This window comes from Leucopleurus acutus, assembly GCF_964270905.1.
Source record: "Leucopleurus acutus genome assembly, chromosome: 15".
In the NCBI taxonomy this organism is placed as follows: Eukaryota; Metazoa; Chordata; class Mammalia; order Artiodactyla; family Delphinidae; genus Leucopleurus; species Leucopleurus acutus.
In genome coordinates this window covers 15,637,857-15,665,378 of record NC_139157.1, presented here as the reverse complement: position 1 = coordinate 15,665,378, position 27,522 = coordinate 15,637,857, and the positions used below count along the sequence as shown (strand labels likewise).

At 43.4% G+C, this 27,522-nt stretch overlaps 1 protein-coding gene across 1 annotated transcript; it reads left to right on the top strand.

The window, feature by feature from the left end:
• The first annotated feature begins 3,055 nt into the window (after nt 1-3,055).
• IYD (iodotyrosine deiodinase) lies at nt 3,056-24,365 on the top strand. The gene is made up of 5 exons (XM_082855251.1): nt 3,056-3,238; nt 14,270-14,461; nt 17,064-17,223; nt 21,757-21,913; nt 23,710-24,365. Exons 1-5 carry the CDS (start codon nt 3,061-3,063, stop codon nt 23,890-23,892), a joined length of 870 nt encoding a protein of 289 aa, XP_082711377.1. The 5' UTR covers nt 3,056-3,060; the 3' UTR covers nt 23,893-24,365.
• The last annotated feature ends 3,157 nt before the right edge of the window (nt 24,366-27,522 follow it).

The window sequence follows — 27,522 nt, the reverse complement described above, 5'->3', positions numbered from 1 at the left end:
TATTTCAAGCCTTTAGCTTGAATACTTGATATAACACTTGCTAAATGAGCACTTGAGAGAAATGCTTGATGAAGGTTGCTCGTGTGAATCATTAGAAACTGTGTTCCCTCACTCAACACCCCAGGAAGTCTCTTTCCTGGAAAGTTCTCTTTCACCTCATTTGACTTCCCCTGCAAATACACTTGTGGGATGTTATGAAAGCAAGAAGGACACAGGGACAGGGATAATCAGATTCACCATCAGCAATGGAAGTTAAAAGTCATGGGTATGTCTTGGGAAAATGTGTTTTCTAGACTAATGTTATTTACCACGTGGTCTGCAGACTGGCGGTCCATCCACTCTTGTTAACCAGTCACAATGAGGCACAGAGCACACGCTAGGATGGAAATTCAGGCAAAGCAACCATGTCACTACACTACATGCTGCCTAGGCCAGCTGACTTTTTCATTTGTATTTATTTATTTATTTGGAGAGAGTTTGTCAAGGAAAGGAAGAATGCATTGATTAGATTTTGGCACAAGCTGCTTGAGTAGCACTGTCCCAGGTCACACTGGGTTTGTCAAGACAGTAAAAGCTTTCTGTCCTCTGTGGGGTCTTGTCCTGCCTCAGACAGAATGAGGGACCCAGAGTGCTCATCTGTCGTAGCACTCATGGCGCTGCATTGTAACGATCTTTAAAAAATATCACAAGGTATTTATTTAGCATCTATTTTTTTTTTTTACCATTTAAAAAAAATTTTTATTGGGTTATCGTTGATTTACAATGTCATGTTAGTTTCAGGTATACAGCAAAGTGAATCAGCTATACATATATCCACTTTTTTGTTAAATTCTTTTCCCATATAGGCCATTACAGAGTATTCAGTAGAGTCCCCTGTGCTATACAATAGCTCTTTATTAGTTACCTTTTTTATATGTAGTAGCATGTATGTGTCAATCCTAATCTCCCAATTTATCCCCCTCCCCCATCTTTACCACTTTTAAGCATAAAGTTCAGTGGTAACAAACACATTCATCACATTGAGCAACCGTCACCACCATCCATCCCCGTAAACTCTTTTCATCTTCTAAAATGGAAACTCTATACCCATTAAACAGCAACTCTTCCATTTCCTCATTCCCTGCCCCTGGCAACCACCAGTATATTCTTTTAAAATATATCTGGACAACCTATGTTTTCACCAATTGATCAAAAGGCAAATTGGATGTCTGTATCAATGGTGTAATAAAAACCTCAAATATAAGAATACTACCACAATCAATCTAGAAATCCTTAACATTGGTGTCAATATGTGGCAAATCTACTTTTTGTACGTGGCTGCAAAGAGGTACAGCTAGATGTCAACTGTGATGCTCATTCACTGGTGGTTAACTTTCATGTCCCTAAACCTTTCTGTACCGTCTTGTTTTCACTGAGACCAATCTATTTTTTATTTGCTTTAAAATATTTTATTGGAGTCTTTTGGGTAAGATGAAGTAAAGGCCACCTAATTGATTTTGGTCCCCAAATTTCTAGGCAGTCTCCTCCACCCCAGGAGATTGACAGCTGCTCACGCGGGTTAGTGCAGGAAAGACGTGAAGTTCCGAGGATCTGTCCGACACCAGGTAGAGAACATCCTTTGTGTCAGCAAAATTCGCAGTACCCAGCGGTACCCAGCAGTACCCAGCAGTACCCAGTACCCAGCAGTACCCAGCAGTACCCAGTACCCAGCAGTACCCAGCAGTACCCAGCAGTACCCAGTACCCAGCAGTACCCAGGTAGAAGGCACGCTACTCTCCACTTCTTGTCACAGCTTGTTGATGAAGTGGCAGGAACCATTACCTGGGCATCCCAGCTATCCCAACAGCACTTCTCCAAGAGGAAAATTCCAAACTTTAGGCCTTCAGCCACCAGGCTACCCCTGAATCTCTGTGAAGGGGCACTGCCCCTGCTGGGCTTCCAAAGCTCTCAAGCTTTATTCAAAAATAACACACCGGTGAACGTCTTAAACCCCTTCGAGGCGCTGCGGACACTCCTTCGAGAATCAGGGGCCATCTTCCCCATCCACGAGTTCACTGCACAAAGAGCAGCATCTATTTATAATTAGAAAAATAAATAGCCCCTGCTAAGCCATGAAAATGAAGTTCTGATACCTGTTAAAACCTAGATGAACCTTGAAGACCTTCTGCTAAGTGAAACAAGCCACTCACAAAAAGACAAATAGTCTATGATTGCACTTAGGGTTCCTAGAGTAGTCAGAATCATAGCGACAGGAAGTGGGTTAGAGGTTACCAGGGCCAGTGGGAAAAGGAAGGGGGTAGTTACTGCCTAATGATTAGAGGGTTTCTGTTTGGGATGATGAAGCAGTTTGGGGAAGAGTGGTGACGGGTGTACAACATGGTGAATGTACTTAGTGCCATTGAACTGGACCCTTAAAATGGGCTAAGATGGTAAATTTTATATTGATATTATTATATTTTATCACAATAAAAAAGTAGAAAACAATAGTTCATGCTGGTTGAAAAAAATTCAAATAATGTAGATACATATAAGGCCAAATGTGAGCGAGAGGCCTGAGATAGGCAATCCTTCCGCGTCTCCAAAACCCCAGGACAAGATCCCAGGAGATTTGGTAATCGCTCAAAAGGGGCATGGAGATTGGTTGAGAAGGGGCCAACTCCAGGTGATTCCTAGCTTCGGGCCAGCTGAAGACACACTGCTCTCAGAGAGAATCCACAGGAGGAGGAGTAAACCCTTTCCACCACTGCTGGTAAGATCTAGTGCATTAAAGTGTTTCCTCAAATCCTGGCAATTACTGTCTAAGAATATATTGATGGAGCACACAGTTTAAAAAAGTTCACGCACCAGTGCATTCCCAGAGCCACAACACACCCGGGACACACGGCTGTGACCTTTTCTCCTTTGCAAAGTCCTTGCAGAGTCAGCGAGTTCACTGTGTTCCTTCCGCCGGCCCCCCTCTCCTTCCTTCACTCCATCTCCCGGCATTCCCCACTCCTGTCCCTGTTTGTTTAAATACCGGCCCCGGAAGTATTGGCCCCATTCAGAATCAGCCTCAGCGCCATGTTTCTTCTGACTTCAGTCTTGGTAGCAGTTGTCTGCCTTTTGATGGTGTGGATCTTTCAAAATGCTGATGGAGGAACCCAGAGAAGGAAGGGGGAGCCTAGAGCCAGGGTCGAGGCTCGCCCCTGGGTGGATGAAGACTTGAAAGACAGCACTGACGTCCACCAGCTGGAAGAAGGTAAAGACACTGGCCATGTTGCTTGGTTTCCAACTTCTGTATTTTTATGATGAGGGCAGGTGGATGGTGGGGCTTATGGAGAGGAAGAAACATAGGCAGGTCAGTTTCATCATCAGCTTCTGCCGTGTAAACAAATCAGTGTGTGACAGAGACATCATTTCTCTCTGGCGGTCAGCTTGTCACCTCCTGGCACCAAGCTCCCTTTATTCCTGGGTCCTCAGTAAAAAGCTGTTGAGGGGGCGACATTTTCCCTGGCTCCAGTCCTCTGAGGCTGCTAAAATCTTTCTGAAGGGGCACATCACAGGCTGCGGGGGCTGCGGGTTAAGTGGTCAGGTTTTGATCAAGAACTTTGGAATAAAAAAGGGCATCTACGTAAGGGCTCGCTACCCTTCATTGCACCAGCCCTGTGGGTCACAGATAAGAGTGGCTGCTGTCCTCCAATCTGAGTGTCCAATTCAGTAGACAAGGCCATAAACAGGCAAACGACAGAGAGTAAAACAGAGACGAACTGGGTGGAACTGATTGTAAGGTGTTTTGAGAAGGCTTGGGGGTTTGGTGGGGCAGCTAGAAAAAGGCTGAACCAGGTCTGGGGCATTACTAGGATATGAATACAAAGGTTAGGAGGCTAAGAGGAACAGGAAGCGCCTGAGTCCGGAACCCCAGGGAAAGATGTCAAGAAGATGGAAGGACTGTACTGACCAGGGGAGGGGTGAAAATGAAGTGGGGTGTTGAGAGCGGGCCGGGGCATGGCTGACCTGAGAAAGAAGGGGTGATGAAGGAGGCAGGCAGAAAGGGAGACGTTCTGGAGGAGCTTTGAGTAATCTGTGTTTGAGGTTTACCTGAGGTGGTTTTGTGGGATGGATTCGACTTGGAAGAGGCTCAGTGACTCTCAGCTGGGGTAGTAATGCCTCCACCCTCCCTCCCTCTAACAGAGGCCACCTAGAAGTGTGTGCGTGTGTGTGTGTGTGTGTGTGTGTGTGTATGTGTGTGTGTGTTCTAAGTTGTCCTACCCTCAGGATTGGGGGATGGGGTATAAAGTTGGCACTCAGTGCTGGGAGCCAGCAGTGCTGAATGTACTGCCCAGGAGGATCCAAATTCAGGCAGCCTCCTGGCAGGGCAGCCTCTTACTCTCCCCCACTAACCCCGAATGCCAATTATGCCAGTTGAGAAGCACTTCCGTTGAATGAGCACGAGACCCACTGTGAAGCTGAGTAAGGATCTGTTCCAGTAATGATGGGCTGGGCGGTGGCGCCAGTGCGATGCAGAGGAAGGGGTGAACTAGAGGGATGGTCAAGGAAGAACAGGGTCTAGTAATAAATTAGACATGAACAGAGGGAGAAGTGGGCACGATTTGGAGACTGGAGGAATCAGAATAACAACTGTCATCAATGGGTGCGGGAAGGGGATCCGGTTTAAAGGGGAAGCTGTTGAATGTAGTGCAGGACGTGTTGGATTTGAGGGGATAGTGACCCATTGAAGCAGAAAGGCAGGGAGGTTTCTAGGTGAGGGATCCAGGCCATAGACACTGACTGGAGAGTCACCAGCCTAGGGGTGATGCTTGGAACTTGGAAAACTAATGAATTCACTGCGGGGTATTGCTAGAGAGAAGGCTGAGGTTAGAACTTGGCGGGGGGCACCTTCAGATAAGAGGAACTGCTGGAAGGAATGGACTCAGAAAACAAGGCGTGGGAAAGGAGGGCCAGGGTAGTAATAACAAGCCCTCACATAGTGCTTCCGGTATCCAATGTCACTTTTACATACGGTGAATCATTTAGTCTTCATAACAATACAGTGAGGCAGGCACGATTATCATATCCATATTACAGATAAGGAAACTGAGGCTCAAATCGGCTAAGTCACCTGCCCAGGCAATTAGTGGTAGAGTCAGGACCCAGGCAGGCTGGCTCCAGAGTCCAGACCTACAGGCAATTCGCTAGGCTGCTTTTCCAAAAGGATGACCCAGAACAGAGGGGGCAGGAGATGGCCAGCAGGGTTAAACATTCCCTGAGAGATCAGAGGTAGTGTGTATGGAGCAAAGGCCGCTGGATTTGAAGACCCAAGAGTTTGAGGGATACAGAGGGGGATACAGATTGGGATACAGATTGGGATTTTTGTTGTTTACATAAGTGATACTTACTGAGGTCACACAGTCACACAGGTGGTAGGTAAGGACTAATGTTTAAACTCAGTCTCCTCTGCCGCCCAAGTCCCTGCTCTTAACCATTGGGTGGGTGGACACACTCTAAGAGAGGATGTATAATTGGAGAAGAGAAGGGATTCCATTACCAAGGAAACATGAGATGGTTTTGATAACAGCAAATAGATATCAGATTCAAACCATTTTGAAAATTAACAATCAGGGACAAAACAGTAAAATAAGTATTGTGGGCCATTCTAGTGTGAGTTAAAGAATATATGGGTACCAATCTAGCTTCCGCCGGCTCTGATTCACAAAGAATTCCTATTCGACATTCATAGATCAAGGAATCAGCCTGTTTGGGGGGACGGGGTGGGGGGAAGGGTCGGGGGTACAGAGAAGACATGCGGATTAGAAGTCAGACACAGACTTCCTCTGGGGACCAGTCACACATGGCATCCTGTTAACGCATTTCAGTTCCCTGTTTATCTGTAGCAGAGATCTGAGGAGGAGAAATGACTGGTATTTAATCTCAAAGTGGAAACCTCAGATCGTTTCCCTAAAATGAATGGGAAATACTGAACAAAAATTCTCTAGTCAGGCCCAGATTCATGAAAGCTCATGGAACTGGAAACAGGAGAAAAAGATACAGGAAACACATCTTATTAAGATGTGTCCATTTTAATGTTAGTGGGGATTTTCTTCACTCAGCTTCACTAGCCATCCAGAAGCTATTATTCTAACTGAAATTTTGATTGTCCCAGTGACCACTAAAAAGGCCTTTGTTAAAATTTTTATCTGGTGTGGGCAACACCTGAGAATAAAACTGTTCCCTCGGACTTGGGCAAGGACAGATTTTTATATACCCATAGGCAGCTGTTTCGAACCTGTTCATTGGATCAATGACAACACATCTCAGTAAAAGCTTAACAAGTCAACCAATCAGAGATGGATTCACTCCAGGACCAGCCCCTCTGAGGGCCAACCAGTCAACAACAGTCTCAACCAAGTAACACTGTTCCTGCAGATGATATCAACCCTCTTACATGCCTGGAAGTCCACCAATGCCTGAACTCCATGCTTCCCAACCAAGTGGTGTGCAAGAGCTAGCCTATGGGGCTAGCGAGAGCCAATGATAAATGTTCAGGAAATTTGTGGGCCATTTGTTCAATTGCCAATAGCTTGAGATAGGGCCATCGTGGGAGTGTTTACTCTATGGAAAATTGCAAGTGCTATAAACCAGGGCTCTTTTTTCCCTCTTCTCAGAGTGCTGGTTTACCAGCATACCACTGACAAAAACACTATGTAAGGACAGCACTCATGACCAGCACAGTTTTCCTTTGCCCCAGGAAGCAAAAAATTCAGCTTCATCTTTGCATTTCATCATTCTTTGGCACACCTACGTGTGCATACTTCTGCACGGCTAATTCTAAAAGGCGGGTCTACCAGGGCTCCTGTAAGACATTATGGTTCTAGGACAAAGGACAGGTAAATTCAAATTCAGATGAGAGAAGGTTAGGGAAAGGAAAGGACTTGAATGGAGATGTTGTCCTTGGGATCGAGTCTGGGTGGGTTCTGCTGGGGAGAGTGAAGCTCAGTACAGAACACTGGGGACACCGGGGATGCCACGAGAGGTAAAGGGGCTCAGAAAACAAGTTCTGTCAACTTCACCTGGGATAGCGTTGCTTTCTTCAAGGCCTTTCCATCTGGACATCTGCAGACTCCCCAGCCCCCAACCCTCCCTGCTGCTGCTAGTGAGGTAGTGAGTCTATATTGCAGTCAGGGAGTTGAATGGCTGAGAGGCCCACGTAGGAAGCAGAGCGATGGCCGAGACAGTGGGAGGGAGGAGTTCTCTGAACCGGTGTTGAGCCTTGAAGCTGCTCTCATTGCCACCATCTGAATCTGTCTACTGTGAGAGCCATGTCACCCTGAGCCTTATTAATACTGGTGCAGGGAGGGAACAAGGGTGACATGACACAAATTGGCCTTGTAGTTTCATAGCTGGAAAACATTTGGCCCATTTGCAAAGATTTTGAAGTAGAACTGCAAAAACACAAAAGCAATTCCCGTAGAGATGCAGCCAGAAAAAATGCCTCTAAGCTAAACATTAAAGGATAGCCGTGGCCTAGAATTACTTGGTCATTAAACCTAATTACGGAGCAATTTAGGATTCCTCGGCATTAAAGCAATGATAAAAGGCGTGTTGGTCTTGGTGTCAATAGCAAACCCCATGTGTGGCAGCACAGGACTTACATTAAAGACAGTAGCGTGCGTTTATTTTAGGATATGTGGGCTCCACAGCTTGAATGAATCCCCCAGTGTTGCTTGGCTGGTCTAGGGTGGAGGCGGGACAGCTGCGGAACAGAGGCTGTTCTCTTCCCTCTGGTGAGGGCTTATGCCTTGGGGGCAGTCAGGAGTTCAAGAGGAAGGAGAGAGCTGTGCCTTTTTTATCGGTGCACTGCCCTGAGATCCCCTGGAGCTTCTTTCCCAGCTGGCTCAGCCTGTCCGCTTTCCCCAGGCCAAGTGTAGACTTTCTGCCCTGGGAGAGGCTCCGGGAAGAGCAGCGCCCCAGTGCTCTGCTTGGATAACCCTTCTGGACAATCCAGCCCAGTGGTGGTTGGGACCATTTGTCTGCTGTGCTCGGAGATAAGGCTGTGCTGATAAAGCTCAGGGAGCAGCCCCTTCATTCCGCTAGAGTAGGAGCGCCTACCCTGGACTTCAGCTGCTGCAGAAACTGCCGTCTCGCCGCTTGGCTGCCTTTAGTTTACACAGATGCCGAAGGGACCCGAAGTTAAAGAGACCTTGCATGCATTGGCTCATTTTCCACTTACTGACTGCGGAGGTTGCCGGACTTCATGACAAATGGCGTGGAAGTATCACTGGTGCTGAAGTCTTTGCTGACACGTTTGATAAGGTTCGGGGTTGATACTGATGCCATCTGGGCTCGGTTCAGAGTGGATTGCTAGAAAGCTGATAGCTGTTGCCACTCTCCCATCACACTTACTTTCTCAAGCCAGCAGGGACCTGCTGTGTGGCATGGGGAGCTCTGCTCCACGTCACGTGGCAACCTGGATGGAAGAGCATTTGAAGGGGGGTGGATACACGTGTGTGTGGCTGAGGCACTTTGCTGTGCACCTGGAACTAGCACAACATTGTTAATTGGCTGTACTCCAATATAAAATAAAAGTTAAAAAAAATGTATACAGTGTGGGTCCCCACTGCCCCGGCTAGTAAAGCATAAAAGAAGAAGTTTCTCAGTACTAGCTATGAGCTAACCGTGGTCCCTTTTGGTATTGTAGTTGGGTTCTCAGTGTCTTTGAAGTCCCCTTTTCACGAGCGTTCCCTCTTGCCTACTGGACATTTACTGCAGTCCTCCCTTATCCTCAGGGAATACGTTCCAAGACCCCAAGTGGATGCCTGAAACCCTAAGTGTTTTCCTGTACGTATGTACCTATGATAACCTTTAATATAAATCAGACACAGTAAGAGAATATCCAAATTGCCAGCATCACTACTCATGTGCTTTGGGGTCATTATTAAGTAAAATCAGGGTTACTTGAACACAAGCAGTATCCTGACAGTTGACAACCGAGAGGCTACTACGTGACTAATTGGGTGGATATGACTAATTGGGTGGATACGTGGACAGAGGGATGATTCACGTGGGTGGAAGGATGGAGCAGGACAGCCATGAGATCTCATCATCTTACTCAGAATGGTGCACAATTTAAAACTTATGAATTGTTTGTTTCTTGAATTTCCCGTTTCATATATTCAGAACACAGCTGGACATGGGACACTGAAATCTGAGGAAGAAAAACCTCTGATAAGGGAGGATTATGGATTACTGTATTGGGGGAAAACCACTGATTAAGGAGTTAAGAAACCTAGGCTGTGGTTCTGGCTCCATGAAGGATTGCTGCCTGGTCAGGAGAAGTTAATTGTGCCCATTCATTCCTATTTCTACTTTTGTCCCACCTTCCCCAGATGGTTCATCTCTCATCCTCTTATCTCATTAAGAAAGTGTCATTTCTTTTTTTTTTCAGATGTCCTTAAATCAATATAATAGTTGTAGTCAGTTGAACTACCCTTGTGGGTGTTTTTGGTAATTCGTTTCTATGGCCTTCTCATTAAAAAAAACCAAAACCCTTAATTGTGAAATGTAATATGCTTACTAGAAAAGTGTATAAAAGATAGATGAATGGCTTAACAAATAATTTTAAGCAAAAATCTATATAGTTATCACTTAGATCAAGAAATATAAATTTCCAGTACTCCATAAACCCCTATATGTTCCTTCCCAGTAACAACCTCTTCCATACCCTATAGAAGTAACTATTATTTTGAATTTTATGGGAATTACTTCTTTGCTGGTCATTCTATTGGAAAATTACATATAAATTTTTTTTGAGGTCTAGGATACTGTTACTTATTCCAGGGAATATTCACATTTTCACCTATCAGAAGAGCAACGTCCTAACACTCTGGGGCAACTTTAATCTGAGCTCCAGGCTTACGGTTCCCTGGATCACTCACAGGATGTTACCTTAGGCTCTAAGACACCAGGGCTGGATTACTTACATTTTACTCTTACTATTGTAACATAAATCTTCAGGCCCTGGATGGCCCTGGGGGTTTGACTTTGGTCACCACCCTTTTATCTCAGCTCAGCCTCCTGGCGGTATCTAGGTAATTGGAAAATATTCTCTGGACATTTGAGTGCCGATCTACCCCTGTGGGTACTAACCTTCACCCAGATTTTGACTGTGATGTCCTACAGTCACAGATTAGCTCTTCAGTACTTAGAAGAAAATGTTCTATATGTATTTTACTAAGGATTTTAGCTTTCTTTACTTTGGAGGTTTGGTAAATTATGTAAATAACCATTACTGGAAGTGAAAATCCTTTAGTAAATGTCACAAGAATCAGAATCGTAACCAAAACATCAGTTAATCTGTGGCATCAAAGTGGATTTGTATCTACGCAAAGAAGGAAGTAACGACTAATTATTTTCTATCACACAGTGGAAGGCATGGGATATACATTATATCAGGCAAATATTCATTGGCTTTTGGGTGTTTGTGAATGATGAAGATATGTGATAGCATTACATTCAGTTTTCTAAAGACACAGTTTAGGTAGTACAATAATAATTCAGGTAAGGCATACACATGCACACAAATAAACCTTAATGGTTTAAAACAATCTAAATTTGTTACTTTATTGAAAGTTAAGCGCTGGGCATTTTCAGCCATTTTATCATCGCGGACTCTGATTATCTGTTCTTATCTAAGTAGGAGTTGCCTCCTACTGGTGATACGGCTTCTCTGCACCGGTCCCCGTCAGGCTGAAAAACATCAGAGCAGATTCAGGAAAGTCTTCAGCCTCTGTGTAGAAGAACCATCTACTCATTAGAGTCCACTGATGTTTTCAGTGTCTATTTCTTGGGCAGACTTCCTGGTGAAACCTTATGTATGTGATTAAAATTCCCTGAAAATTCCAACTCACCTCAACTCATTCTGGTCTGATGTACCGAGGTCCACTTTCTGTAGTAGCCTCTTTGGTATCTTTTGCCTCCTAGATTCTGGGAGTTGATGAAGTCCAACAACAATCAGAAATCCAAGGCTAATTCAAGATAAGCAAGGAGTATATATATAAATATATGTATATATACTCCATTCAAAGCATTCCTATTTTTAACACTTTTTAACTTTTTGAATACAGCATCTCAGAATTTCTTTCAGTTGAAATCTTTGTAGTTCACATTTAAATCTTTGTAGTTCAGATCAAAAGTATTGTCTACTCGTGGGTTTGAAAGGAATGAAGAAACACGCGTATTCAGAGGTAGAGCTTCCGCTTCAGCTATTGAATCCTCCATTGCATCTTCATCTTCTGTAAGATCTTGAGCTACAGATCATGGGTTTCCACAGCTCTGAACAGGAAGGAAATGGGGGAAACCAGAAGTGGCAGAAGCAGGCAGGTGTAAAGATAACTTTGCTGTAGGTAAATTGAACAGATTTTTTTCTTATGGTTAATATTTTTGTATCTTGTTTAAGAAATCCTTCTTCTCTACAGGGTCATGAATATAGTCTCCTATATTCTTTTCTAAAAGCTTCAAAAATTAGTCTTTCATAATTAGAACTGTGGTGAGAACAGGCAATATTCATTAATTTTCAATATCTGATGGAAGAGATTCAATGTTGCACCACTAACTATGTAGTTGGTTCCGGATTGTTTTGGTGTTTTCCCCCATAGTTAGACTTTATCAGGTTAAGAAAGTTCCTTTCTACCCCAATTTACTAAGAGATGAATGCCAAATTTTATCAGACACCTTTTCTGCATTACAGCGATTATTAGCTTGTGAATGTAACAAACAACATTGCTTTTCTCATGTTAAGTTAACCTTGCATTCCTGGGGTAATCCCAACTTGGCCGAAGTGTATTGTTTTTTAATATATTGTTGAATTCTGTTTACTAATATTTTGGTTAGGACTTTCTGTATCTATATTTATGAGAAAGTTGAGCCTGTAGCTTTTCTTTCTTTTAATGTCCTAGTCAGGCTTGGTAGCAGGTGTGCGCTAGTCTTATAGAATGAGTGGGTGGCGGATGTGTCCTCTATTTCTATTCTTGGGAAGAGTTGGAGAAAAGTTAGCAATAATTGTTCTGTGAGTGTTTGGTAGAACTCCCTCATGAAGCCATCCAGGCCTCTTCCTAAGGGAATCTTTCTTTTTCCTCTGGCTGATTTTAAGATTTTATATTTGATTATAAAAGGTGTGGGCTTCTTTTCTGTTATACTGCGTGGGATTTACTGGGCCTCTTGAATCTGTAGATCTGGCATTTTTCATCAAGTTTTCATATCAGATATTCTCTTTCAAATATGGTCTCTGCCACATCCTCTTTCCCATCTCCTGCTGTCACTATCATCACATATATTAGAACATTCTCGCTCTGCTTTATTTTTTCTTCATCGTTCTTTTATGTTTTCTGTCTTTTGGTCTTTCCTTGCTCTATTCTAGATATTTTCTTCTGAGTTGTCTTCAGTTCATTAATTCTTCCTTTAGGTATGTCTAACCTGCTATTAAACCCACCCACCAAGTTCTTAATTCTATTATTTTATTTTTCAGTTCTAAAAGTTCTATTTTAAAATATTTTCTATGTCACTTTTCATCTTTTCCTGTACCCTACAGATTTATATATGCCTGTCTTTTTTTCCCCCCCTCTAAACCTAGTAATCATAGTTGTTTTATCTCTTGAGTCTGATAATTCCAATATTTGGAGAATTTGGTGTCTGACTCTATTTTTAAAAACCTCTTCTGCTGTTTCTTGCTCAAGATACTCTTTTTGTATGTCTGGTTGTCTTTTATGTGTTGCTGATAATTGTACTTAAAATTATTTATATACTGGCATTTGCTTCTGCTGGGTAATGGGGGTATTTTCAGGCAGGACCACACTATTCCAAGTTCAAGTTTGAGGCAGGACCCATCAAAATGTTATAAACTCTTGGGGGCTGATTTATTTATGTATGGCCGTGCCATGCGGCATGAGTGATCTTAGTTCCCTGCGCAGGGATGGAACCCGTGTCCCCTGCAATGTAAGTGCTGTCTTAACCACTGGACCACCAGGAAACTCCCTGATTTATTTCTGGTTCTTAGTTTTTCTAAGGATGTAGTCTTGGGGTCCCAGCTTGTTAGACTTCCCATCGTATATGGACCTGGGCTTTGATTTCTGTCCAGCTTGATCCCTGAAAATATAAAAATAAAAATTCAAATACATTGGGATTGGCAGATGTTATCAGGGCAAATGCAGCATCTGTGCTTATTTACTTCTGCAGGATCATATTTTCCCTTCACTTTTGGCCTGGGAATTTCTTACTATGCTGTCAGTAACTCAAAGATTTTAAAACGGCTTTATAAAAAATTATTTATTTCAAGATCTTAGTGGTTTTCAGGGGACTTCCCTGGTGGTCCAGTGGTTAAGACTCCATGTTTCCACTGCAGGGGGCACGAGTTCGGGGAACTAAGATCTGGCCAAAAAAAAAAAAAAAAAAAAAGATCTTAGTGGTTTTCAGCCAACGGAGATTGTTTCAAATAAGTTAGTTCACCATTAACAGAAATTTACATTTTTCATCTTTATGTACGTAAAAGTTTTCTTTTTCTTGATTTATAACCAGTCTGGGCTTTGAAGGACAGTCAAGATCAGAGTTTAAGGATTCTGTAGACCTATTTTTCTCATTTTTGCTTGATGTTTTTGAGCTCATAACCTTACAGATATTTTGAGAACTTTATTTCCTTCTCCCCAGTGACCACCTTATGACTATAAGGGAGTAAAAATAATTTTCTCTGGCTGAGACCACCACTCCCCCATAATAAAAACACGTTAACAAGAGAAAAACAAACAGAAGTTTAATAACATGTATATCTCTTGTGTACATGGGAGAGACCCAGGAAAACTGAGTAACTCCCCCAAACAGCCTTAGCCACCACCTTAATCCATCTTCAGATAAAGACAGAAGAAAGGCATTGGGGACTGGGGAGACCCAGTTAGGGGAGGTTGTCAGGAAAAGCAGAGCAAACAAGGGTAAGATTGTTACAGAGATTTAAGTCCACACCTTCTCTGTTGACAAGAATTTCTTGTGATTTAGAATCATCCTTCTCTTCCTGGTACAGAGAGGGAAACACTTCCAAATAGAGATTTCCTTTATAAATGTCTCTTACAATAGGGTGACTTCTACTTGGGTTTTCAGAACTTCTCCTGTGTCTGCGTTTCCTAAAAATAGTTAACTCAAAATAATTCTTATGCTAAAGAGACATATTTTGGGGGAGGGGCATATTGCACTCCCCTTCATGACCAAGAGAGATCCTCTAATTTGCTGTCTTCCTTGTTCTTACTGGCAGACGCTGACGACTGGCAAGTGTCAGAGGAAGAGGTGGAACACATCCCATTCTCCCACACCCGGTATCCTGAGAAGGAAATGCTTACGAGATCCCGGGAATTTTATGAACTTCTCAATAAGAGACGGTCTGTTAGATTCATAAGTAATGAGCAAGTCCCAATGGAAGTGATTGATAATGTCATCAAAGCAGCAGGTCTGTAAGTGCACAGTGGGTCTTTGAGAACATCCGCTACAAGTGACAATAGTGGAGCAATGTTGAAGTTCAAACACAGTGAATAAAGCCTGGAATGATACGTTTACCTGTAAAGTCTTACCCAGGTGTTGACTGACTGCCAAGCACAAGATGATTTCCACTTTCTACAAACTTTTTTTTTTTTTTCGGTACGCGGGCCTCTCACTGTTGCGGCCTCTCCCGTTGCGGAGCACAGGCTCCGGACGCGCAGGCTCAGCGGCCATGGCTCACGGGCCCAGCCGCTCCGCGGCATGTGGGATCTTCCCGGACCGGGGCACGAACCCGTGTTCCCTGCATCGGCAGGCGGACTCTCAACCACTGTGTCACCAGGGAAGCCCTCTACAAACTTTTAACTATTACAAACTTCTCGGGAGCAGATGTGACAACAGTTCAAAACTTCTGAAATTATTCAACATTATAAAATTTTTGAAGAATGAAAATTTCTGAACACATTATTATACATCAGAAAAGAAACATCCTTACTTTCACCTCACCTTAAAACACACACACACACACACACACACACACACACACACACACACATTTATACATTTCTCTTTTGGGAACCGAATTTCTTATATTACACACCATGATGCTCTAGTACTGTATTCTAATGAACTAGCAAAATATATTCATGTGAATTCACAAAATAAATCAAAGCAAGGCAAACATTTTTCCCCCTCTTTTGCTTTTTATTTATTTATTTATTTGTCTGCTTCAGGTCTTAGTTGAGGCTCGCGGGATCTTCATTGCGGCGAGCAAGATATTTTGTTGCCGCGAGCGGGCTCAGTTGTGGCACCGGGGCTCAGTAGTTGCAGCACACGGGCTTAGTTGCCCCACAGCATATGGGATCTTAGTTCCCTGACCAGGGATCAAACCCACGTCCCCTGCATTGGAAGGCGGATTCTTAACCACTGGACCACCAGGGAAGTCCCCCAAATGCATTTTCAATGTAAATTAATATCTATTCCCAGAGGAATAGATGAGAATTATAGAAAAAGGGAGAGGAGATATGAGAAAGCCCCCTATTTGAGAGTCTCCTCTGATTGGATTCTTATTCCTATATAAATCACATTCAAGTTCATTTGCAGAAATTATTGCATGACTATTATAAACCCATTGCCCAAATTAAAAGGAAGTAAGAATAAAACAGTTCACTTCAGTTAAGAGCACAAATACACTAGATTGGTGAGTCCTTTATCTAACTAGTAGCAGTTACTAAATTTCTTCTGTGTATAGATCTGTATCTAAATATGTGGGTGTGTGCATATGACATTCAGAGAGGTTTGGCATAATTGAAAACATTAAGAGGCAATTTATTTCTTGTGTTTGGTGACACCAATATTTAGTGAACAGACGACGTGTACAAAGTGAACTGGAATCCCTCTGTTCAGAAATTTGGGCTTTATGTTTAGATTTGACTTGCATTTCATGGTTTAATCATGCCCTCTCTACCACGGGGACTTGTGGATGGCAAACTCATCAAGGCTGGCAGGCCTGAGACCCCCTCCTGTAGAGTTTATGCCATTGAACTACTCACTAGGAAGAAAGAAATACTTGCTTCTGAAATATACCACCAGTGGGTCACCGTGGTCTACTTCTAGAAACAGCCATTTCTAGGACAGAGGGGTGACACCCAGATCAGAAGCTGGGCCAGCCCATGGCTGGAATCTTTTTTTAAAAAATATTTATTTATTTATTTATTTATTTTGGCTGTGCCATGTCTTAGTTGTGGCATGTGGGATCTTTAGTTGTGGCATGCGAACTCTTAGTTGCATGTCAGATCTAGTTCCCCTACTAGGGATTGAACCCAGGCCCCGTGCATTGGGAGCACAGGGTCTTACCCACGGGACCACCAGGGAAGTGCTGCTGGCTGGAATCTTAAAGGGAACTTAAGCTCCTTGGGTCCCATGATGCACTATGAAGCTTTGTCTGGGATATTGGGACTGATCCAAGGGTGGGCTGAGGTTTCCCAAAACCTGTAAGAGCTGGAAGACACTCTGCTCTGTGTCTGAGTGCCCAGGGCCAAGAGTTCTCATGTGTTCACAACAGGGCCACAAACCCCACAGTGCCACACTCAGAACTTTGATATAGGCACTAAACAATTTATAGTTCAATTGCCTTTTGGAGATCCTTTTGAAACCACTTGCCATTTAAATTTTGCCATTTCCAATAAACTTCCTGACTTGATCATTTTTCAAGAATATCAAAACAAACAGCATTTTGGAGGCTTTTGGCTATCAGAGCTTCCCATCTGTGTTCCCTTATTGGTCACAGAGTAGTGCCTAGGGATGTTTTCTCTCACATGATCAGAGAAGCAGTGATAAATTCCCCAAACCTAGTAACTACTGACTTTGATCTCAGTTAGTTGGTTTGGAGACCCTGACAGAGATGCTGAACAAAACGGGCCTGGCAGCAACATCCCAGAGGCTACCGCCAGGCATTTTGTGTGTCAGGTGATCTAACTTCATTTTGAGCAACTATGAGTTACGTTTATTCTTCATTAACAGACTCAGATTTTTCTTGCAGTTTTAATTTCTGATTTTAATTTAATGGGTGATAGGAACAGCCCCAAGTGGGGCCCACACAGAGCCCTGGACCTTTGTGGTTGTGAAGGACCCAGACGTGAAGCATAAGATTCGGGAGATCATTGAGGAGGAAGAGGAAATAAACTACTTGAAGAGGATGGGACCTCAATGGGTTTCAGACCTGAAGAAACTGAGGTACAAAAGTGGGTAGAATTAGGCTTGTTTGGTTTGGCTTCCTAAAATGAAATAACTATGACTTCAGTTTTCTGGTTTTGTTTTAGGTGTTAAAAAGTTTCATTTTACCTGTGGAAGAAATAATGGAAATTAAATCAGGCCTCACCGCTGAATTGCCTTGAGCACACGTATTGCTCAGGGGTGAGGGATGCCGACTGGAATCCCATCTGGGTTCACGTCTTAGCTCTGGTTTTCCAGTTGCAAGACCTTAGGCATTTGCTTACTCCCTCTAAGTGCACTAGTCTGGTTTCTCCAGAGAAACAGAATCAATGGAGAGAGAGAGAGACACAGAGAGAGAGAAACATAGAGAGAAAGAGAATTATTATAAATCATGGGTTCAAGTGATTATGGAGGCTGAGAAGTCCCAAGACCCAGCAGAGTCAATGGAATAGTTCCAATCTGAGTCCAAAGGCCTAGGAACCAGGAAAACCAATGTGTGAGTTGCAGTCCAAGTCTGAGTCCAAAGGCAGGAGAAGACTGATGTCGCGGCTTAAAGACAGTCAGGCAGACGGAGAAAATTCTCCCTTACTCCACCTGTTTTGTTCTATTCAGGGCTTCAACGGTTTAGATGAGGCCCACCTACGTTGAGGAGGGCAATTTGCTTTACTCAGTCTGCCAATTCACATGTTAATCTCATCCAGAAACATCCTCACGGACACACCCAGAATAATGTTTAACCAGCTATCTGGGTGCCTCGTGGCCCAGTCAAGTTGACACATAAAATCAACCACCACACTTCTGTTTTCTCACCCAAAACGATAATGTTAAAAACTTGGTATCAGGATTAAATAAGATAGAGGCTAGGAGTAGGGCCTGAGAAGCTAGAGTGCTTGGGTTCAAATATGAGGTCTGCCGCTTATTAACCTTTCTGTGCCTCAGTTTCCTCATCCGTAAAATGGGAATAAGTCTAGTATCTACTTCATTATGAAAATTAGATGCATTTGTAAGCACTTAGAACAGTGATGGCACATAGTAAGGGCCATATGAATCTGGTAACTAAATAGGCTATGACCCAAATAATTATTAGTAAATTGTGAAATACTTCTCAGGATCTTGAGTGACGTAAATTATATTTTCCTATAAATAGTCTTGTACATGATCTCACTCAGCAGGCTTTCATCTTAGTACATGTTTAATAAAAGTACAAATTTAGTAGAGGTATAATATTCATTAGGCATTAGTAATTTGCAGGCTTCCTTATCTCCAGGGAAGAAGCGGATTGGAATTCAGTGTAACTGGCTTTACCGTGAAACTTCAGCGTATTCGGGTAGAAACGTGCGAGGTTTCATTTCTTTTCTGGAAACTACAACTAACTATGCTTGTTAATCCCACTTTTCCCATGGAGGACCAGTCACCCTACACAATATCTAGGATGCATTCCATAATTTCTCAGTCATTTTGGTAGTTAACACAGTCACTTTCAATTTTTTCAGGCTCAGCCTTGTCATTTTAAAACGCTGGTCACAGGGCCCTCTTTACAAATACTGCCCTCCCCACAGAGGCATCTCCTTTCCCTTCTAACCCCTTCTCAGGCTGAGCATGAGGAGGGATGGGGCACAGATATTTGTCCTGACCTCTCAGAAGGCCCTGAGGGGAAGCCAGCTCGAGTTCTTGGCACGTAGCATGTAGAGGTACTCGTGCCTCTGGCTCTCAGCTCTGGGCCTTTAGCGGCCAGTTCCAGCATCAGCCATCCAATACCCACTGTGACACAAGCCTAAGAAAATGCAGTGTGATCTCCGTCTTGTGCGGTAAAGTGGGACTTCTTCTCCGGTAGCCAGGGCTGGGTGGTGAGAAGGATGGCCTCTTAGTCCTACTCCTTTCTCATTTATTTGCCCCAGAGGACAATTTTTTTCCTGAGATATTTAAACCCTATTGAAATTGATGTCTATTGGCGTTGTAACTTATGGCTGTGTTGTGGAATAAGTGTAGGATATTAATAATGAATATGTAAATCTCATTGCATATTCATGAGAAAAAACGGATGGGCAAAGTTGAGTCTCTCTTCTTAGAGAGATGCTGTGCTCTGTGTGTGCCCGCTGCCAGCCCCGTCACTCCCCAAAGAAGGCAGCATCAGTTGCTCTCTTGTCTCTATGCTCAAAGCACCTAATACACATCTTCCGTGCATTTAAAATAGCCATTACCACATAGTTATTTAATTATTGGCCTACTTTTCTTCTCATTTTATAGACCATATTTTAGAAACCTTTGTGGTACACCAAGATACTCTTGAGAATCCAATTAACATTATAGACTTTCTCTGCAGACAATATGCGTGCACACACACACAGATATACATGTACATATAAATATGTATATATATATACTATATATATACACACACATATATATGTATATATATACATATATATACACACTATATATATACACACATATGTATATATATATACATATATATATACTATATATATATATATATACACACATATATATAGTACATAAATATATATATAGTGTCTCTAAGGTCCAGAGACCTCTAGTTTAAAAAAGTCTTACATTGTAGCACCTAGCACAGTGCTGATGCATAGTAGGTAATTAAATAACTGTTAAATTGCATCACAAATGAACATATGTCCTGATAGCCAGTTTGAGTCAACTCTGAAACTCATAACTGTCATTAAAGGCTTGATATACAATCTGGTCCAACCTCCCCGTCAAGCCTTCTTCTCCTGCTGCTGGCGTGAGACCCTTCACCCCAGGTGGAAGGTGCTAACTGTCCTTTCTTAACAGGCCTCGGCACGGTGCTATCTTTTTATTAGCTCTAATATGATGTCACGATACATTCTTATAAAATTGAACAAACCCAAAATACTAGCTACCAATGTATGCCTAGGCAAAATAAGTACAAAGGTTAGTAAAAATTGCTAACCTGCCTCTGACCTAGTAAATTGCTTATTCTTCACCTCATATTTAACAATTGTTTTGAATTATTCACTGTAAAATAATACATAGTAATAATAATAATATTAGCTCACACATACATGGTACTAGGTACTATTCTAAGCACTTGATCTATTGGGACTGATTTTACTGTCGCAATAACCATTGGAGGTGAGTGTACAACAGTACATTTTACATTTAGGGCACTGAACTGTGAGAAGGTGAGTGGTTGCCCAACGTGGCAAAGCTAGTTGACTCCAGATTTTTTTTGTAAACTATTAACATTCTCCCACTTTGTAAAGAGAAAAAGAATTGATACTAGTCACATGTGAATAAGCTGGTTGAAGTATGGTAAAGTAGCTTTGAGAATGTAATGTATAGAAATTAGCAGTGTACAAGGAACTGTAGAAAATACACACGTGGGTTTAATGTGTTTTAAAACAAGGAAGCGTAACTAAGCTAAGAATGAAATGAGTGGTGACTATCTCTTGCTTATTGATGACATAATTTACCCTAAGGAAAAATTCCAATGTATAGCATTGTATGAGTATCTTTCCTTTGAATATCTGAGCTAGAGTGAAGCGTTTGCCAAAATGTACGGGCAGGGTAATGAAGCAGAGAAAGATATGCTCTTATCTGGAAAATAAAAATGGAAACTCAACATTTATACCTCCTGTGAGTTATCTCCCACTCCCACAAAAGTTTCCTTCCTTTTCTCCATAACTAGGCTAAGAACGTTACCATCTGCCCACCTGGAATTTCGGTTCAAACTCACCATCACCTTTTTCTTCTCCCTTGTGCACTCCTGTGCCGGATCTCTCAGCTCCTGCCTCTACAACTCCCCAGGTTCTCCTGGGCCATTGCCCTTGTCTCCTATCCGGTCCCGTTTGAGCTGGTCCTTTGCCCACACCAATCCGTCTCTTTCTGAAACAGATCCTATTGCGTGATGCTTCTGCTCAGAAGCTTGTGATAACTTTCCATCACCCGCTGAACCAAGTCCAGCACGCTGCAAAATCTGTATGAAAACTGCGAGGCTCCCAACCCGTGCCCCACCACGCACACCATCGTCCAGCCTACCAGGCTTCTGAAATTCCCTGTCCGGCCAAGCATTCTCCTTCTGACTCTGCCCTTTGCTCATCTCTTCCCTGGGCTGCCCTTCCCAATGCCCCTTCTCTAGCTGGTCTTCAGTGCCCCGCCTCAAGAGAAACTTTGGAAATATTCTGACAATCTTATTCAAAGCTAACATTTTATTTTGGGGCTCTAAGGCCCTTGTCTTATATTTCTTTAACAACACTTACCAGGTTTTAGTTTGCTAAATTTGGTTTACTGCCCTCTGGGTTATAGGATCTATCTTTGTATCTTTCAGCATTTCACCGTGTCTTGCTATATTAGGCCCTTATTAATACCTGATTTTTGGGATAGATAGACTTGGGATAGAAAAAGGTAAACATGACGTGAACAAAAATCCTACTCTTCTTCAATTTAAACATAAAAGACAAGGAAATGTTTCTATTTTTAATGTATATAAGGTGGTAAACAGGGAACAAAAAAACCATTAAGAGAAAATATTCTGAATATCTTTTTTTCCCCCTTTAGGACCAACTGGATTAAGGAGTACTTGGACACAGCGCCTGTTTTGATTCTCATTTTCAAACGAGTACACGGTTTTGCTGCAAATGGCAAGAAAAAGATCTACTACTATAACGAGATCAGTGTTTCCATCGCGTGTGGCATCCTCCTAGCTGCCCTGCAGGTATGTCAACCTCCCACTGGGCCCGAGAGAGAGACTTAATACTTGGGGGCCAACTGTGGTTTTATTTGCAAATTTCAGCTGAGTTTCTAGTTCAGGGACAGGGATTCCTCAGTAAGGGAACTCTGATGTAAAAACTGCCTCTGGAAACCTGGATTGGTGAGGATGATGTTTCAAACAAGCTGGCATCCTTCCTGGAAATTTACTTATAACATTATTTAAGGGTCAAAAAACGGCCGCTGTGTTTGCCTTCATCTGTAACCACATGAAGCTTTAAGGGCTTTAGTAAATACACATGAAGAGCTTCAGAGCCTGAAAATTCCAGGGCCTGGCTTCTCAGCTGTGTTTACTGTTGTCTGAGCCAGTGGGATGATTCAATAGCTATAAGGGGAACTCTATCATAGAGCTCCTGTCCTCAGAAGTTGAGTTTACATCGTATTGCATTAGAAAGATGTCCATGTGCTTAAAAAATTTCCATCTACATAGTAGCTACAGCCCTGCTAAGCTTGAAACAGAGCAGGATTGTGGTCTGCCTTCACATGATTCAAGTCATTCGCTCAACAGATATTTTCTGAGCTCCTTCGATGTGGCAGATCTCAGGAGTCACCAGGAATAGTCACCTCGTGAACTGTACGTTCTGGTGGGGACTGCCGTCCTGGGAGAGGGTGGAGAGCGACAGTAAACATGTGAAATAAATAAAACAAACAGGATTATAAGAGCGAATGAGCCTACTTTCAAGGGAGAGTAGATTCCAAAAAACTGTGCTTCTTTGTTATCTCAAAGAAAAATGTGTTTGCTGAAAACTTGGAAAATAGTCATTGTGACATAAAAGAGGAATATATTTTTAGATGACTTGAAAAACTGTTCCAAAGGAGCTGGCATCCTATCTACCTCCCGACTCTGTAACAGATAAAGGAATTGCTGTGCTACGTCAGACCGCAAGGCACCGTCCCCGTCCTAGACAGGGTTCCTGAAGAGGCAGTTGAGGCTTGGCGTGGGTTCCCTTCACCTGTGCCTTCTGTGCATTCCCATCAGCAACTTCTCCCACTTTACTGTGGAGTTTGCTGCCCTCTAGCTTTCTGTAAGGCATAAGTCTGAGTGTAGGTCTTGATTTGTGAAGGAGGAAGGAATCTTCTGGAAGCCCTTGTCGGGGCAGATTGCACAGAGACTGGAGGCGTGCTCGACTCCCAAAGGCAGTTCCAGAACCTCCTTCTGGTCCAGGCTTAGCAATGAGCATGTGACGGGAAAAGTAGGGGGGGATAGAGAGGGCCAACTGGGAAAGTGTCTTGAAGTTACATGTGATTTTTATTGGATGTTTATTATTCGAGGGGGCTGGGAAGAGGTTGGTGGAGTATTTCCTCTACCTCTTACATACCTCGTGGCCACTAGGTCCTCCCTCACTGGACATAGGTATTTTCAGCTAGGGATGACGCTCTGCTTCCACTGTTGGTTATATAACCACAGGAACTGCCTTTTGTTTTTCCGTTCCTTTGGTGTAGTTGGAGTCCCCAAATTTCTTTCCATGAAATAACCATTCCCATTTCTTAAGCATCAGTGAAAAATGACTGGTATTTTCTTCTCTGAGAAGCTTCCCACTGTTTGTTTAAGAGAAGGTGGGGTCTGGGGAGGTCGAGGAGGGCAGGTAAGATTCAAGACACCATGGCCCAAGCTGGTCGTTTCTTTGCCGCCCAACTTCAGGGAAATGATGGGACAAGCAAATCTTATAGGGACTAGAACATGCCCAGGCTGGGATTTTGCCTGCTGACTTTAAAACGTTTTCTTTTCCTCTCCTGTTACAGAACGCGGGACTGGTGACTGTCACGACCACTCCTCTCAACTGTGGCCCCCGTCTGAGGGTGCTCCTGAACCGCCCTGCAAATGAAAAGCTGCTAATACTGCTCCCTGTGGGGTACCCCAGCGAAGAGGCCACGGTGCCTGACCTCGCCCGGAAACCTCTGGATCAGATCATGGTGACTGTGTAGGCAGGACACAGGCAGGGACGTGCTGGAAGGTGATGCCCCCCACTCCTTTCTCCTGTTCCTTTTGGGAGTACAGGCTGCTCTCTCCCTGGGTGTTCCTGGCACTCCACTCCACAGGGCTGGCCTCTGTGTGTGTGAAGAAACCTTTGCACTTTCTACAGCACTTTGAGTCTGAGAAGCCCTGCTTCCGATAGTGTGATTAGCTGAACCATACAAAGTAAGAGATGAATAGGTATGTTCTCTTCCATTTCTTATCCACTTTGGAAATGCATTAAATTTTTGCTAAGAACATGCCCTTGGTTTTTAAGGTTTTTTAATTGTTCCAGAAAACTCACGGGTGATTTTTTCTTTCACTCTTTAAAAACTCAAAGAGGAAAGAGTCATCAGAAAATTTAATATAGTCCCAAGAATTCAGCTATGTGATGATTTTTAAATTTAAATTTAGACTGATCAAACAGTTTTCTGCCCCCTGCTTTCTGGTGGCTTTTAGGCAAGGATGTACTTTTTTTTTTTTTTTTGCAGTACACGGGCCTCTCACTGTTGTGGCCTCTCCCGTTGTGGAGCACAGGCTCCGGACGCGCAGGCTCAGCGGCCACGGCTCACGGGCCCAGCTGCTCCACGGCATGTGGGATTTTCCTGGACCGGGGCACGAACCCGTGTCCCCTGCATCGGCAGGTGGACTCTCAACCACTGCGCCACCAGGGTAGCCCCTATTCTGCCAGTTTTTAATGAGTAACCTTCAAAATAATTAAAACATCACAAGCACAGAACAGAACAGCACGTGCTTGTGTAGACTGGCCACCATCTGGACGTGTAGATGGTTAGTCGCATAGTCCAGAGTGCGTGTCGCAGCTGCCTTGCACCAGCTGGTTGAAGCTGATGGTTAAATATTCAGGAATTTTGTGAGCCAGTTGTTAAACCATTTGCAGCTTGAAATTACCCATGGTGGGAGTATTTACACCATGGCAACTGGCAGGAACACACAAATCAAGGCTTGCTTTCTTTTTCTTAAAGGAACTGTCTTCCAGACACTAGGGAGTTCTAACTGTGCTCCCCTTCTTTTCTACTCTCCCCAGAAGAAACACACTTATCCTTTTTCTCCAGTTGGCAGTCACACTGTATGGAGCCGATGGGATCACAGGGTGCCGGGCAGGGACTGCCAGCTCTAGCCCTTCACCTGTTACCCTCTGTCTTCCCTTCCAGGGGCACTGCTCACACAGGTGCACTCAGAGCTCAGATAATTGCTCATCAAAAGCAGCTCTACTCACCTCTCTATCCCCTTCCACTGTCTTTTTTCTCTTCTATTTTTTTTTTTTTAACTCAGATCCCTCCAGAAAAACTCTCCTGTCTCTTTTCACTTCATTCGTGTGTCACACGGTGCATTGATAAGATCATCAATCGTATCATTGATAAGAGTCAGAGCTGGTGACAAATCTGTATCAGAGAAAAGGAAGAATTTTTTTCTCTTTAAAATATGATGAGAGGGAATTCCCTGGTGGTTCAGTGGTTGGGACTCGCCCTTTTCACTGCTGAGGGCCTGGGTTCGATCCCTAGTTGGGGAACTAAGATCCTGCAAGCCACGTGGTGTGGCCAAAAAAAAGAAAAAAAAAAAAGAAATAAAACTCTTAAAAATGTATGTATAATTGGATATTACAAGAACCTGTGTTGTCAGCCTCTGAAGCACCCAGAGTCTCTTAGAATCTCCAAAATCTTCCATCGTAAATCTTTTTTTCTCTAAACGTGCTTTTCCCCAAGTCTACACATTTTACTAAATACAAACTTTCTTATATCTTGTTTCTATTCTTTTTAAACAAATTATTAGTATTGTGATAGTTATTTGTCCTAAACTCCTTATGGTCAACGAGCATTGTTTTAACAACATTGTGGCTCTGTTAGATTTGTGTGGACTGCGCTGGGAACCTAATCACTGTACTTCAAGTTGTTTTTAATAGGAAAAAGATACTCTGAGTTCCAATAGCAGAACAATAAACACTTTGGCATCACGGTGCAAAGAAATTGACGTTATATTTATGAACTTCTATTTCTAATGTTTTGAAGCTGTTTGAGCCCACCGAGCTCTTTGCTAGTTTTAGGGCACCCTGCTGAGGAGCTGCGGGTGTGGGAGAACCTTGCCCCCAGGTGTGGGGTGGAGAAGGAATCCGGACACTGGTTGGGGTCTGAGTGCAGTTGTTCAAGTACAGAACCACTTGAGAGGAAAGTGGAAGTCCTATCACATGGGTTAGGGCCCTTGAGCAAAGGGTTGATCACCTTCTAATCGTGCCACCCAGAAACACAGCCCTGATTTCTCATGGATGCTGAACACATTTGCAAAGGTACAGATTTGGGGGGTGCTCCAGCCAGCTTTCTCTTTGGGGGATGGAATTACTGGTAATTTTTTTTTTTTGCTGTATGCGGGCCTCTCACTGCTGTGGCCTCTCCCGTTGCGGAGCACAGGCTCCGGACGCGCAGGCTCAGCGGCCACGGCTCACGGGCCCAGCCGCTCCGCGGCATGTGGGATCTTCCCGGACCGGGGCATGAACCCGTGTCCCCTGCATCAGCAGGTGGACTCTGAACCACTGCGCCACCAGGGAAGCCCAGTAATTCTTAATCTGGACAGCACAGCATAGATGGGCCTGGATTCAAGTTTCCCTTCTGCTGCTCCCCAGCTGGGTGGCTGTGGAGAGCTGAATCTGTCTCAGCCTCATTTTCTTCAGCTGTGAAATGAGGATAAATGCAGGGCTTACCTCAGGAGATTGAGTGTGATGATTCACATGTAGTTCCTGGCATAGGGTAGGTGACACATGGTGTTAATTTTGGGCTCTTGATATTATTATTAGTGTTATTATCACTATCATTAATACTATGTGCTATGCACATTTGACCCCAAAAATTAAAAAATAAAATGACACCCTTTAAGAGTCTTGTCCTTAATGCACAAAATCATCTTAAAGTTTCAAGGAAAGGCGTTCTGTCATCTCAGCTTGAGCTTGAGCTGTTCTGAGGATTTAGGTTGACTTGGCTGTTTCTGGTGGGTTCTGGGAGCCTCTGGATGGGACCTCAGAGTCTATTTAATAGGGAGGTCTAGAAACAGAGATCTATTTAATAGTAAGGAAAAGGCTCCTTGGAAAACTGATTTTCAGGGAAGAGAGACTGGAGACATATAGTAAGATCCTATGATGGCAATCAGTGTCAGAAAAAAGGGGCACATCTAAATGTGGTTTAGAGTCTGCCCCTCAGATACCAAGTCCTAGACTCTCACTAAGCTTCCGGGGCAGAGGGAGCTGGAGCCAGCAAAACAACTGCTTCCTGAAGATCTCTCAGTGATGGGGGTACAGCCCAGCCCTTTGACCCACTTATGTGTAGGGTTGCATTCAAAGAAACATCAGATGGTTCTTGTTTGTCCAATAATCATAGATCAGCAATTAATATCTTTACTGCCTTCTTTTGAGAACGCAGCAAAGGAAGATTCCAAAACCGAAAACCCTCTTTCCCATCTGTCTCTCTCCCCAAATATATATCTAACCGACATACGACAGCTGCTCCCAAGGTATATATCGTCCCCATTTGTAAATCATCTCAACATTTTGTCACAAACTCGCCCTATGAAGGCTCTCGCTCCTCTCAGGCCTCTGT

What these genes read in the sequence shown, in the direction of transcription:
- IYD (XM_082855251.1), top strand. Translation starts at nt 3,061, where the DNA reads ATGTTTCTTCTGACTTCAGTCTTGGTAGCAGTTGTCTGCCTTTTGATG. An exon ending in CGTCCACCAGCTGGAAGAAG is followed by an intron (nt 3,239 to 14,269) that starts GTAAAGACACTG and finishes TCTTACTGGCAG; the next exon opens with ACGCTGACGACTGGCAAGTG. An exon ending in TAATGTCATCAAAGCAGCAG is followed by an intron (nt 14,462 to 17,063) that starts GTCTGTAAGTGC and finishes AATGGGTGATAG; the next exon opens with GAACAGCCCCAAGTGGGGCC.